Below are 12353 nucleotides of genomic sequence, written 5' to 3'. Positions count from 1 at the left end.
GGCGGGTGACAGAGACGGTCGGGCGGACGTGCCCCAGATGGAAGTGCGGTTCGGCGTGAGGGTGCGGAGGTCTGAATGGGGGAGAGGGATGGGTGCATGCGGTAGAAGCGGGGGCGGAGCGCGCCGCCATACGTACGGCGAGGGCAGGCGCGCGTGCGGGGGAAGCCGCGACGCGCGACGGCGGTGCGCGCGCAGCTGGCGGCTCCGGGCGGGACTGGCTGCCCCGGTCGGGCTCGCTGGTACTGGGAGAGGGCGGTGGGGGAGGAGTTGGGTACGAGGACGGGAGGGAATCCGCGCAGAGCGGGCGTGTGCGTGCTGACGCGGCGGGGAGGCGGGCTGCGGGGGACGGGCGTGGGTTGGGTCGGCGCGGGGGGGTCGGGAAGTGGGCGTTGCCGAGCAGACGCTGGGGCGCCGGGTGCCAGACTGCCGGGACGGGCGGCTGTCGGGTGTTGACGCGTGTTTGTGGCGGGCGTCTTGGGTGAGACGGTTGATGGGATGGGGCGGGCGTGATTTGGGAGAGGGGAAGGCGTATAATACCATCGCCCTCCGCCGCCGAGGCCCGATCTCCCATCCCCGCGTCGCGAACAGTCCCCTGCTCATCGACCGCCTTTCCTCTAGCGGGCTCTAGACTTATCCACCCCGCTCTCTCATAAACCCCCACCACCACCTCCTCCTCTTCCTCGCCCACCGCGCCCCTTCCCCGTCCTCTTCCAAACTGCCGTCCTCCGCGCATCCCGACTCGTTCTATACGCACCCGCACGCGTATCCTCCTCCCGCCTTCCCTCCTCCCGTCTACCCTCCACCCGCCTACCCTCCACCAATGACCACCGCGCAGCCCATCGCGTTCTCCTCCAATGAGCCCCAGGACTTCCCCATGGGCTCCGGCTCCTTCACCGGTCAGATCGGCCATTTGCAGCCCTCGCCATACACCCGCCATTTCATGGGCTCCCCAATGTCCTTCCGCTCAGGCTCCTTTGGCAGCCGCTTCTACCCCGGCATGTCCCCCGGCCAGCTCCTTGGCCCATTAGAGTGCGTCTCTTTCCCTCCCCGTCGCGTATATGCGCCCAAGCACGCGCGCCCATCCCTCCCGCTCCCCTTTCCCTCTCGCTCTCCTGTCCACGCCTCTCCATCTCCTCTACTTGCGCGTGCCCCTCCGCGTGTTCGATCGTGTGCTGACCCCTTTCCGCCCGATAGCCCCAACGACATCAAGCTCGGCAAGATGTCGTCTTCAATCGAGAGCGACGGTGGCTCGATCGTCAACGCGCTAGCCATGCTCGAGCGTCAGGACGAGCTCGTGAGTCTTGCCCTCTCTTCCCTCCCTTAGTCATCTAACCGCCCCCAGTGCCGCGACTACACCTGCTGCGGCCTCCATCTCACCGACCTCCACGCCCTCGTCGACCACTTCGAAGAGTGCCATGTCGTCGTCCTCGACCCGTACGCACCTCAGCAGCCCCTGCCCCAGACTCTTCCCACCTCCTCTGCCCCCAATTCTGCCGTCTCCTACTTCCCCAACAACAGCTCGAGCGTCCCCTCCCAACAGTCGTCCCGCCTGCAGTCCCAGCAGCACATATCCTACCAAGGATTCGACCCGGACGATATGGAGCTTGACCTCGATCAGAACCCGAGCGCCCCGTCCTCCGGAGCGCCCTCTCCTCCCGACACCCCCATCTCCACCCCGCTCTCGGGTTATCCCTCCCCCACTTCCTACTCCGGCGCACCTTCTCCACACGGCAGCCAGCCCCCCTCTCCCATCTCCGCCTTCGAGACCACCACCGTCCTCCCGCCCCGCGGACATCACAGCAGCGCCCTCGGCGGCTTCCGCTCGAGCGTCGCGTCCGGCGCCGCCGGCAACCCGCCTCGCACCGAGGACGCGTTCAACTCGTACTCGGGGTACTCGGACTACTCCAATCTCCTTCCCGGCACGACGCCCATGGCGACGGGCCCGAACGCGCTCTACATGCAGCAGCAGGGCATGACGCTCGGCTCCATGAACGGCCAGCAGAACGGCCAGGCGTGCGCGCCCACGGCGCTCATCCTCAGCACGAGCCAGGGCAACACCCCCGACAGCACCCCCGCCTCCTCTCGCGTCGCCTCACCGAGCCCCGGCCAGTCCGGCTACCGCGCTGTCGCGCCCAACGCGCACGCGTCGTCCTCTTCGAGCACCGCAGCCGCGTCGACATCTGGCGCTGGCAGCAGCTCCACGGCGCGCGCGTCGACCACGCTGTCGCGCCCCGCGACGTCGCTCCTGCTCTCGAAGCCGTTCAAGTGCCCGAAGCCGAACTGCAACAAGTCGTACAAGCAGGCGAACGGCCTCAAGTACCACATGACGCACGGCTCGTGCAACTTCGCGCCGCCGAAGGACCTCGAGCACCTCCAGGAGCTGCTCGCGAGCAAGCGCAGCGAGAAGGCCAAGGCCGCGGGCGAGAGTGGCGTCGCCGAGGGCGAGGTCACGCTCAGCGAGTCCGAGCTCCGCGAGGTCGAGAAGGAGGCCGAGCGCCGGCTCCGGCCGTACGCGTGCGGCGTCGGCGAGTGCCAGCGGCGGTACAAGAACATGAACGGCCTCCGTGAGTGACTTGTCTCGCTCTGGCGTGTTTGACGTCGCCTCTAACATCGCGCAGGGTACCACTATCAGCATTCGGGCGACCACGGCGCGATCGGCCTCGCCCTGCTGGCGTCCGGCCAGCACGAGTGTCTGCAGCACAACAAGTCGCGCCACGCCACGCCCGGCCACTCGCACTCTCACTCGCACTCGCACTCGGCGTCGGTGCCCCGCACGCCGACCTCCCCCGCGGGCACGACGACCTTCGGCCAGCAGCAGGCCCAGGCGTTCGCACAGCCGCCGGCGTACACGACCCCCGCCGCGACTGCGTCAAATCCGCCCCCGTACGCGTACTCGTACGCCCAGCAGCAGCAGCAGCAGAGCCAGTCACAGTTCACCGCCGCCGCCGCCGCGCCTCAGACGCAGCTGGCGCTCGCGTCACAGCCGCAGTACTCGACGGGCATGCAGCAGCAATGAGCGCGTGTGCGTCCGACGTTGGTACCCCGGGACCCCCCTCTTCGCTCGCTTCGTTCTTCGCCTCGCCAGTGCACCGCTACCCGCCCGCCCCCACTCCCCCCTTCTCCGGCCTCGCTTCGCCTTCCCCGACCCCCCGTACTGCTGCCACGAAAAAGTACAGGTACGCTCGCGCGTGAGCGGCGTACGCTGCCGCCCTAATCGTCCCCCGTTCTCCGGTGCACTCCGTTTTTCGTGCTTTTTGGTCGCCCGTGTCCCTGTTATATGCCCGCCAGGCTCCCCAGGAGCCCGCGCCTACTGTTATACGTACTTCGTACCCGTACCCGTACCCGTCCCGCATAGTACCCGCCCGCGCGTCGATCGCCCGCGCGTGCGCCTGCCCCCTCTGCTCCCCGTCTCGTGTCCCGTCCGATACGTGTTGTGTGTCCCATTCGAATCCGTCACCTGGCCCAACCCACTGTATAATGCGATCTCCTCTCCGTCGTCGTCTGCTCTCTTTCTCTCTCTCCTCCGTCTCTCTCTTTCCTCCGTCTACTTCTCCCCGCTCGACGCTCACATATCCAGTCGAGCCTGCTGTGTCGTCTAGCCTCTCCTCCCCCCGCTAATGTGCCATAGTGCCCTTTCCCCCGTTCGCCCCCGCTCTGTCACTCCATACATGTCGGTTTTCTCTGGTCCCCCCCGGGCCCCCCGGTTGGGGCCCGCGCGTTCGTCCCGTCCCGCCTTGCCCGCTCGCTCGTCCGCCCCGGCACGTATAATACTAGCACCGAGCGCCCGCCTCGTTACGCCGTTACGACCCCCGCGCACGCACGCACGCACGAACCCCCCTCGCCCCCACCACCCAAAAGTAAAACCTGCCCCTGCCCCCCTCGCGCGCGCAAAAAAAGTACATAGCGCACACGGCACGCCACGCGTGTCTGTATATTTCGTCCGTTCGACCCGGTTATATTCTCGTTACAGCTCTCCGCTGCGCTTGCGTGCTCCCCTACGTGGTACGGTAGCCCTACGTAGAGCGCGTACGTACTGTACACCTCGAGGCCGTCGGGGACGTCGCCCCGCCCAAACGCGGCCCGCCCCGCCTTGCATCCCTGTCCTGCCTGGCCTGATCGACCGACCGACCGACCAACCCCTGGACGGCCAGCCACGCGACCGAGGCTCGACAACGCTTCCGCTTCCAACCTCCAGGGCTCCCGCGGGACCAGAACTCGGCGATCGCGCGGGCCCACTACTAGGGGTCGGCGCGGAGCGCGAACGCAGCGCTCCACCGCGGCCCCACTTCCGCACCCCGCGCGCGCTCCGGAGCGTGCACCCATCCGCTGCAGGAGGATCCCCGAACGGCCCGAGGACACGTCGTCGTCGGGCCTGCCGCAGGCGATGCGTCCTCTGCGTCTGGGGAGCTGGAGCTGGGGTCGCGCACACGCTGCGCATACGCACGCTCGCCCACGCGAAGCGTGACCACCCGTTCCTTGGAGCTCGACGCACGTCGGCGCGTCGCACCCCCCGACGTCGCGAGGAGTACTGGCGGCGAGCGAGCAAGCGAACGGGGGTCCGGGCGCATACTGCGCCCGAGCCCCCTCCACCACCACCGCACCTGCCGACCCCACACCGCGTCGACACACCCCCCTCACAACACGCGCTCCAGCCGATGCTGGGCGCGTCCCGACGGCCCCGAGGCAGGCTTCCCCGAGGTCCAGCCGCCCGGCGTGGCGCTCCCCGACCTCGAGCAGCGCCACGGTTACGGCCTCTGGCGCCGTCCTCTGCGGCGCACCCGGCCATCCAGAATGCTCTCCCGGGCGGAAGGCGAGCCTCCGAGAGGGCGTTTAGAGCCAAGTTCCCCTTGCAATAGATGCCGATCGTCGCGTTCCCTACTGTACGCCTTCTCGTTCCCTTTGTTGCGCTGTCGCGCCCGATCTGTCGTCGCTCGTTAGTCTTGCGTTGTATCATTTCAGCCTCACCTGACGCGGCCATACGCCCGTTTTCCGCTCCCTGCGTTCTGTTATTACGCCCTTCCTCCCTGTTGTCCCGCTCATGGCCATGGAGCCGGACGACCGCGCCGCGCGCGCTACACCCGGCCTGCCCGTCCTTCCCTCCTTCATTCGTCGTCATTCGTTGTTCGCCGTGGACAAGGCACGCAAGCGCATGTCCTGGCTGGCGCGCCCATCCCTGCAATGCAATACACATTCATTAGTCCCTCTACCACGCGCATCACGTCTCTCACCGGCGGCCCAGCTGCAGACGGCGTCGAAGCGCGCGGACGGGCGTGCACGCTTAACACCACGTGTGCCCTCTGCGCCTTCTCGGAATCGATCCCCGCGCGGCCTGCCCCAACCGCCCACAGCGTGCGCCGCGTTTGCGTAACGGTGACACCAGTATTGCGGCATCGCGCATGCGTGCACGCGTAGGGGCGGTGTGTCCACCGCGCGCCGCGCGTCGGGATGCGGGACGCGGGGGGCGCCGTCGATCGATAACGCGTGCCGGTCGCCGGTCGCCCGAAAAGCCCGTTCCGGGACGACGGCCAGACAGGGGCGACGGCGCACGAACTCTCGAGGCGTTCCGGAAGGCGCTGACTGAGCGGAGTTGTCGGCGGGATTGACGTTGGCCACAAATGTCGGAACGGAGCGCGGCGGCGCGCGCGCGCGCGATGGCCCAAGAATGTCGGTGTCGATCTTCTCGGCGCCCGGGCTCCTGTCTGCTCCTCGCGCGCGGCTGCCAGCGGAGACGGAACGATTGGGTGGTGGCCTCGAGAACCGTTTCGTACGCACCGCGGGCGTACGGCGTATGACAGGAGGGACCGGAACGTGGAGGAGGCAATAGCGTTTGGCTTGCTTCCGATCGACTGGTTCCGGCCTGCACAGGATGGGCATGTCCAGGGGCGCACAAGTTCAACGTGTTCCGCAATGCGCGCCCCTCGACGAGGTGACCGATGGTCAGAGATAGGAGTCGCGGGCTTGATGCGTACGGAAATGGAGCCAGCGAAGCCTAGATGGAGATAGATTGACCACGTTGGATACTGGGTGTACGGAAGTGGCGGCATCGCGAGCGGCAGGTAGCGGCATAGCGGCGTACCGCACGCCAAGTGTGGCCGACATCCGAAATCCGGGAGGCGCGCCGGGTGCCGGCACCGAGACGCATCGTGAACTTGCTATTTTGAGGCAGGTCCGGAGGTGGTGAGGACGTCCAAAGAGAACACGGTAGCCGCAGGTTGGCGAGTTCCGTCCGAGTGCGACGTTCAGGTCCATCGATATCGGCCAAGAAGGATGAATCAGCGACGTCGCCGTCGTCCGGATGGCTGGGTCCACGAGGACGGTGCGGACCGCCGTGATGTTGCGGTCTGCGTCTGAAGTTCTGAACGCCGCCGTCCGCCTGAGAGCCTCGTGTCGGTGGCGGGCGGCTCGAGGTCGCCCGTTGAGGAAAACGACGGCAGTGGACACAATACGCAAACGCCACGGAACGCCGCGTGTCGTGCATCGTGTACGTCCTGCGCGCGCACCTGCGCGCCGGAGAAGCGTGACGGCGCGTCAACCGGGCAAGCGCCGAGGAAGTACGCACCGGAGTCCGTGACTCCCATACGGTGCGGACGGAGAGCCGTGGGAGGCTTTTCCCCTCACACCTGTGCGTGCGAGAAGTGTGCCGCATGGGCCCAGGAAAAGACGGCTGCGCGACCCGCTCGAGCCGAAAGTCAAGGAGCGGCGGTCAGACGACAGCGCGGCGCGCGCAGTAGCGGGGTTGGAGAAGCCCCATCGACCGCGCTTCATCAACCGGGAGGAGTAGTGAGGAAGACACGACCGGGCATGAGGCGGGACGTAGGGCGGATAGGTCGGACGGAAGGTGCGCGTATGCTGGATGCGCGCTCGAGGACCAAGGATGCAGAAACCACGAGCAGATCGGGGAGTGGAAGGCGGTGACTGCACGTTGAGAAGGCCTGGATATGAATAGCGCAAAGCCGGCGGTGTCAGTTGTAGTCCAATGAGAATGAGTGGGTACTCACAAGTAGGCGAAGGTATCCGTGCTTTGAGGGTGTGTTCGATAGGGATGAGGCGGGAGCAGACACACGTAGAATGCATGGGATAACAACGGAGAACTCTCCCTGCAGTTGAAGGGAGGTGCTGTCACTGCGCGGAAAACTGCTTCTCGGCCTCGACTGGGAGCAAAGCAGCATCAGCTTGCCTGGAAGTTGATACTAGGGTTGTATGTCAACGCACCTCGTGTTCCGCGCGGGGTCGGGTGGAAGATAGAAGCTTGCATCGAGTGCGAATGAACAACTGCAGGATGCGCATATGAGACAAAGGGCAAGAGCACACCACCTTGAGAACACACACCGTTTGAAGATATTTTGCTCCATAAGCAATGTTCCAGAAATGCCTCGTGTCGACCGCCGTGCCTCCCCCTCCCCACTATCTCCGTGGACACCACAAGGGCGATGGAACTCACTGACGGGAGTCTCGCCGAGGGATGAAAGCAAGCGCATACAGCCAGCCAGCGCGCGCCACAGACGCTTCGCCAGCCGCCGGTACCCGCGCGCCGGCACCGCGAGTCGCGACGGGCGCGGCCCCGAGGACGTCCCGCGGCGACCGACCGCGGGAGCACCTCCCTCGTCATCGGGCGGGGCGTCGGTGTCGTCGCAGGCGTGTCGAAGGAGGGGTGGGGGGATGGTGGTGGCAGGAGGAGAAAAAGAGCAGAAAATTTTCGTGTCGGGAGCAGGCTCTTCTCCGGAGTGCGCGCGTACTGAATGGCGCGCGCGCGCGGCACTTCCCGATGAAGATTGCCACTTCCAGACAGTTCCCCACACCGACGTCGGAAAATGCTGCTCGTCTGTCGCCCACCGTGCGCTCGCGTGGTGCGCGCTGAGGCCTTCTGGCGTGCGCGGGGTGCTCTGGAGCCCGTGCTCAAGTTTTCCGGCGAAGACAGGCACTCCAAAGGGCGATTGCTTCCAACGCACTTCATGTTACAAAGGTACTACTGCACAGACGTACATCTTACACCACTCGCTACAGACAATCGCGAGAGACTATAACGATACACAGGGGAACCATCACGATGGTATGCTAATCGGACAACAATAAAGATAACTGACGAGGTGGCACGGGAGCGCGCCACTGGAGAATATGACCAACGCAAAGAAAGAAAGCACAAGCACGTTCAATGGCAGGGATCCGGAAAGAGTCGCAAGGAAGAAAGGAAGAGCGGTGCGTATAAAACCGCCACGTGCGCGCCATGCGATGCGTACCCTCGACCCTCACGACTCCCCGTCAAACCTCATCGCTGGGTGCAGAGGGCGGAACACCGGGAGACCCGTCTCAGTCGGGTCGAAGAAGTGCTCCGCCCGCTGGGCAGACTTTGACGGGAGCAGCCTGATCGAGCATCCTTCGATCTGGGACTCGGGCTCGAGGCTGTCAAGGTGTACTTCGTGAGGAGGTGAGGGTGAGCTGCACGGGTTCCTTGTCAGTCTGGCCGTGTTCACATCGAATGACGCGCTTACAGGTCCAAGCCGCTGAACGCAATCCTCAAGTACTCCACGTCCCCGACGTTCAGATTGTGCCTTCGCAGAGAGGACGCGCGCGAGAGTGTCGCGGGGGTCGCGCATCCCGAGTCGCTCGGAGTCGTGCTCGTGCTCGTGGACATGCCAGGGTCGTCCGAGAATGTTGCCGCATCCTCGGCCTCCTCGGCGTATACCACTACCGAGTGTCGCCTTCCGCGCCACTGCCTCTTGCCTTGCCGCCTCTGCCCAGTCCTGTGAGTCATCCCGTGGCGAATGCACGACAAGCGGAGTACTCACGAATAGCGACAGCTCTTCTTCCGTCGAACTGGGCACAGCTCGCCGGCCCCTCTCATGCACCCCATGATCCTCCTGAACAGCAGCTGGCTCTAGGTCGTCGACAGTGCGGAACGACCGCGCGCGTGGCGCGTCGCTGTTGGCGCGCAAGCGCGTCGATACACCGTTCGGAGGCTGCCAGGCCTCTCCGGGCGGCCGTGCGTTCGGCGCTGTCGACATCGATGCTTTGAGAGTCAATATGGATATGTGGGTTCAGGACGATCTTGGGCGCTCCTCGGGGACGGGAGCTGGAAGGGCCAGGGGGACGGGGCAGGAGATGGAGAGAAGTGACGACCGGAGCGAAGCGAGGCGCTTTTATGGGGGAGGGGAGGCCTATGGACCGTGCACGACAACGTTTGAATGTCAACATGCCAATGTCCTTCCACCGCCGGCGGGGCAGGGGGTTCGTGTGCGAACGGACGTTGTGGCCGTGAAGAGGCCCATGCACAAAGCGTCCTAGACTCTGCAAGACAAAGCCTGATGATGTTCTGATTCTTCTCGCGCCCGCACGCTCATATGGTCTTTCCCGTGATGGAAGTGATGTGGACGAGGGAAGGCTGCGCGCGTTGTCCCTCTCGAGGTCGTTCGGGGAGCTAGATGGGCCGAGTGGCACTCTCGTCGATGAGCAAAGGCCTGTCTCGCCACAGGTGTCAGAGCACGTTGTGGATGAGAACCAGGTGACCACTCACCAGGGCGTAGTTCCGTGACAGCATGCGCTAGCGTAAGACGCACTGGCCTGGCCTGCGTCTTGTCTGAGAGTCCAAAGCGTGCCGCATGCTATCTTATCGTGCCACTCGACGTTACGTCACGGCATACACTTCGAATATCTACTGGGCGTTTTTATGGTCGAATGAATGATGACCTACCGCTGCGGGTTCATCCTCGATGCTCGAGGGTGAGTTGGGGGAAGGCGTTTTGTTGGCAGCGAACGCCGGCCCGTCAGCATCTGGATCGAACGCCCTGGAATATGCCGTTAAAGACGGACTATGGCTGGGTGAGACCAGCGAGTGCGTGGCTTGAAGTTGGTGTGAGTGACGCGTACCAGGCAAAACAACAAACCCCGATTTCATCTCCTATTACCATATACGTGCTCGTACAACAATGACCGGGCTTGGCGGACATAGGCTCTACACTCTATACAGTCTGGATGGCGCGCTTTTCCGAGAACGCTCCGCCGAGTCTCACCGCAGGCGCGGGCCCAGCCTCAAATTCCTTGCCGTCCTCCTGTGTTGAGAATCGTCATCAGCGCTGCGCGCGAGGTGAGAGACCCGGGGAAGAACCATATGCGTACCCCGTCCGATAGTGCAGCGCGAGACTGAATCTCGCTGCCATCCACGCGCGATGTCGCGGACACGGACACGCCAAAGCGCACCGACGTCAAGTTGATCGTGTCTTCACCCTGCGTGGCGGTCGGGGACGACGACCTGCGCGAGTTCAGCCTATGAAGCCTCGGAGTGTCAGTCTCCTGTATAACATTAGAAATGAGGAGACACATACTGAGCTAGGAGCGAGACAGGATAGACTAGATGCACCGAAAGAGTGTGGACATCAGAATGGAGCTTCATATGCGAGACGCGACGTACCCATGATGACGACCATGTCGAAGGCCATCCAGATGAGGCTGTTCGGCCGCACGAGCGCCTTGTAGCGGACTGTCATCAATACTGCATAGACGTACGAAACCGAAACACGCTTACAAAAACAAACGCGATGAGATTTCCCACTCTATTTCACCCCGAGAAGTTGGTCAACGACGACACATTCGTAAAAAAATGAGGGGCATACACGATCCAGACGCCTGGGAGACTTTCTCAGCATTGACGACGTCATCTCGATACCGGAGAGGGCAACGTACCTGTCCCCAGGGTGTATAGGATGAGTCGATGGATAAGCGAGTCGGTTCTGAAGTTCGATAAGCCACTAATCACGGTCCTAAATGTGAAAAGAAGAGTACTGTCTGATGCCTGTTCGGCTCTTGTGCAACGAGAGAATCATGGTGGTCGCAATGATGAGGTTTGCTGTCATTGAGCTCGCGCTGGCGGCCGAGCTGACCGCCTATCCTTGCATTGAGTGCATCATCAGAAATACGGTGGGAGATTGCATACCGCAAGGTTCGGATCTTTGCCTTCGTTCTCGTAAAAGCTATAATGAAGACGAGTGAGATGTTGCGCGCGCGGTACAACCTAAGATATCGTACGTAAAGACCATCGCGACTAAGAGGAAAGGGTTAAAGCTGGGTAGATCCTAAGGGTGTATAGTACGCTCACCAATAGAAAGTCCTGAGTGAGGATAGGGCAAGATTCTCGTTCACGATCATCCGTTGTAGGTCATGTATCTGAGCTCACTCACCGAAGTTCGCCAATACCAATAGAAACTGCAGACGTGCCGTGTTAGATCCGGACTTGTAGAATTTTAGAATAAAGGAAGAATCTCACAGCAAGTGCGACGATTGGCGCGTAGTTCCTGGCAACTATTGAAAGTTAGAGTTGGTCTGACCCTGGATTCAACAGACATGCTGACTTACTGCGATAGACGCGCCACAGGTATATCCTGGGAGAAGCGGGATGTTCAGCTCAGGCCTCGCCACGAAAAGAGGATGCAATATATCTCACAGATCGCAAATGAGCACCGTAAATCCCTGAAAGACGCAAGGTAGTCAGTGAGACAAATTTGTTTGCTCCAGTGTCGAGTTCATACTGAGAGAAAGGCGAACGCCTGTATGATTTCAAATGTTTAGTGTCATTTCGCGAGCGTGAGGGTGAATCCAGCCTCACCGACTCGGACCTACGGAAACAAAATTAGACCCAAGCCACCATGTGCATATTGACGTTTACGCACCACACTATTTTGAGCAGCCCGAGAGGATCGAAGTAATTGAGCACTAGATAGTAATAGCTACACGTCATAGAAATGAGTATCTGTGATGCCGGTCCTTTTCCCGCAACATACATACCACATGTGTGCGATAACGGCGGCATCGACCGAGATGGTGACACTGTATTCCAGGTACGTCGTGTCAGCAGTATGAACAACGACGAGCATTCGGAGGGAGAACGAACACAAGCGCGGCCACCTGAATAGCCCACCATTAGCAATAATAAATCCGACGCATATACCCCACGTACCAGTGATCTGAGCAGCGGGGGATCTTTATTGTAGTGACGGAAGTAGCGGGCACTCTGAGTCAGGACGGCTCCATACATCCTGCACAGGAGAATCGTGAGTTGCTGCATTTCTCGTCCGAGATAGAAGGAAACCCATTCACATCAAAGCAAAATAAGATCCGATAAGCATGGCACCAAAGGTGTTGTTGAGGGATGGTACGGCAGGCATTGCTGCTGTGGGATTGGTCGAGGAGGGTGGGATAGAGCTCGAGGAGTTCATGGCGGACTAGTGCGGAAGACGTACGCGAAAGCCGCCTTTATACGCACGCGGAGCGTTTTTGCCCCCCCTGGCCAGGCCTGCTAGAGCAAGGCTGGTGGCTCCGAGGGCAAAACTCAAACCGTACCGCAGATGCGAGTCGAGGAGCAT

At 62.3% G+C, this 12353-nt stretch overlaps 3 protein-coding genes across 3 annotated transcripts; 1 reads left to right on the top strand and 2 right to left on the bottom strand.

Moving 5' to 3' along the window:
• Window positions 1–820: 820 nt before the first annotated feature.
• BXZ73DRAFT_99247 (uncharacterized protein) lies at window positions 821–3016 on the top strand (the record flags this gene model as incomplete). The annotated part of the gene is made up of 4 exons (XM_048027950.1): window positions 821–1029; window positions 1195–1294; window positions 1343–2564; window positions 2619–3016. The coding sequence occupies 4 exons, from the start codon at window positions 821–823 to the stop codon at window positions 3014–3016; spliced, it is 1929 nt and encodes a 642-aa protein (XP_047879950.1).
• Window positions 3017–5112: 2096 nt separating this feature from the next.
• Window positions 5113–9002, bottom strand: BXZ73DRAFT_75834 (uncharacterized protein; the record flags this gene model as incomplete). The annotated part of the gene is made up of 11 exons (XM_048022293.1): window positions 5113–5857; window positions 5889–5989; window positions 6077–6500; window positions 6560–6932; window positions 6999–7019; window positions 7213–7272; window positions 7442–7948; window positions 7984–8018; window positions 8266–8436; window positions 8490–8731; window positions 8787–9002. 11 exons carry the CDS (start codon window positions 9000–9002, stop codon window positions 5113–5115), a joined length of 2895 nt encoding a protein of 964 aa, XP_047879949.1.
• A 954-nt stretch (window positions 9003–9956) lies between these two features.
• BXZ73DRAFT_99245 (uncharacterized protein) lies at window positions 9957–12206 on the bottom strand (the record flags this gene model as incomplete). Its single annotated transcript, XM_048027949.1, has 22 exons — window positions 9957–10046; window positions 10114–10261; window positions 10320–10344; window positions 10406–10463; window positions 10520–10547; window positions 10608–10620; window positions 10678–10724; window positions 10777–10877; window positions 10928–10964; window positions 11020–11035; window positions 11090–11101; window positions 11172–11196; window positions 11258–11292; window positions 11347–11372; window positions 11435–11460; window positions 11520–11537; window positions 11597–11606; window positions 11661–11717; window positions 11776–11817; window positions 11882–11895; window positions 11948–12026; window positions 12088–12206. 22 exons carry the CDS (start codon window positions 12204–12206, stop codon window positions 9957–9959), a joined length of 1026 nt encoding a protein of 341 aa, XP_047879948.1.
• Between the last annotated feature and the right edge of the window lie 147 nt (window positions 12207–12353).

This window comes from Epithele typhae (assembly GCF_022376455.1).
Source record: "Epithele typhae strain CBS 203.58 chromosome Unknown BXZ73scaffold_11, whole genome shotgun sequence".
Taxonomy (NCBI): domain Eukaryota; kingdom Fungi; phylum Basidiomycota; class Agaricomycetes; order Polyporales; family Epitheliaceae; genus Epithele; species Epithele typhae.
Note: the sequence above shows the minus strand (reverse complement) of the source record. Positions and strands in the feature narration are given on the sequence as shown.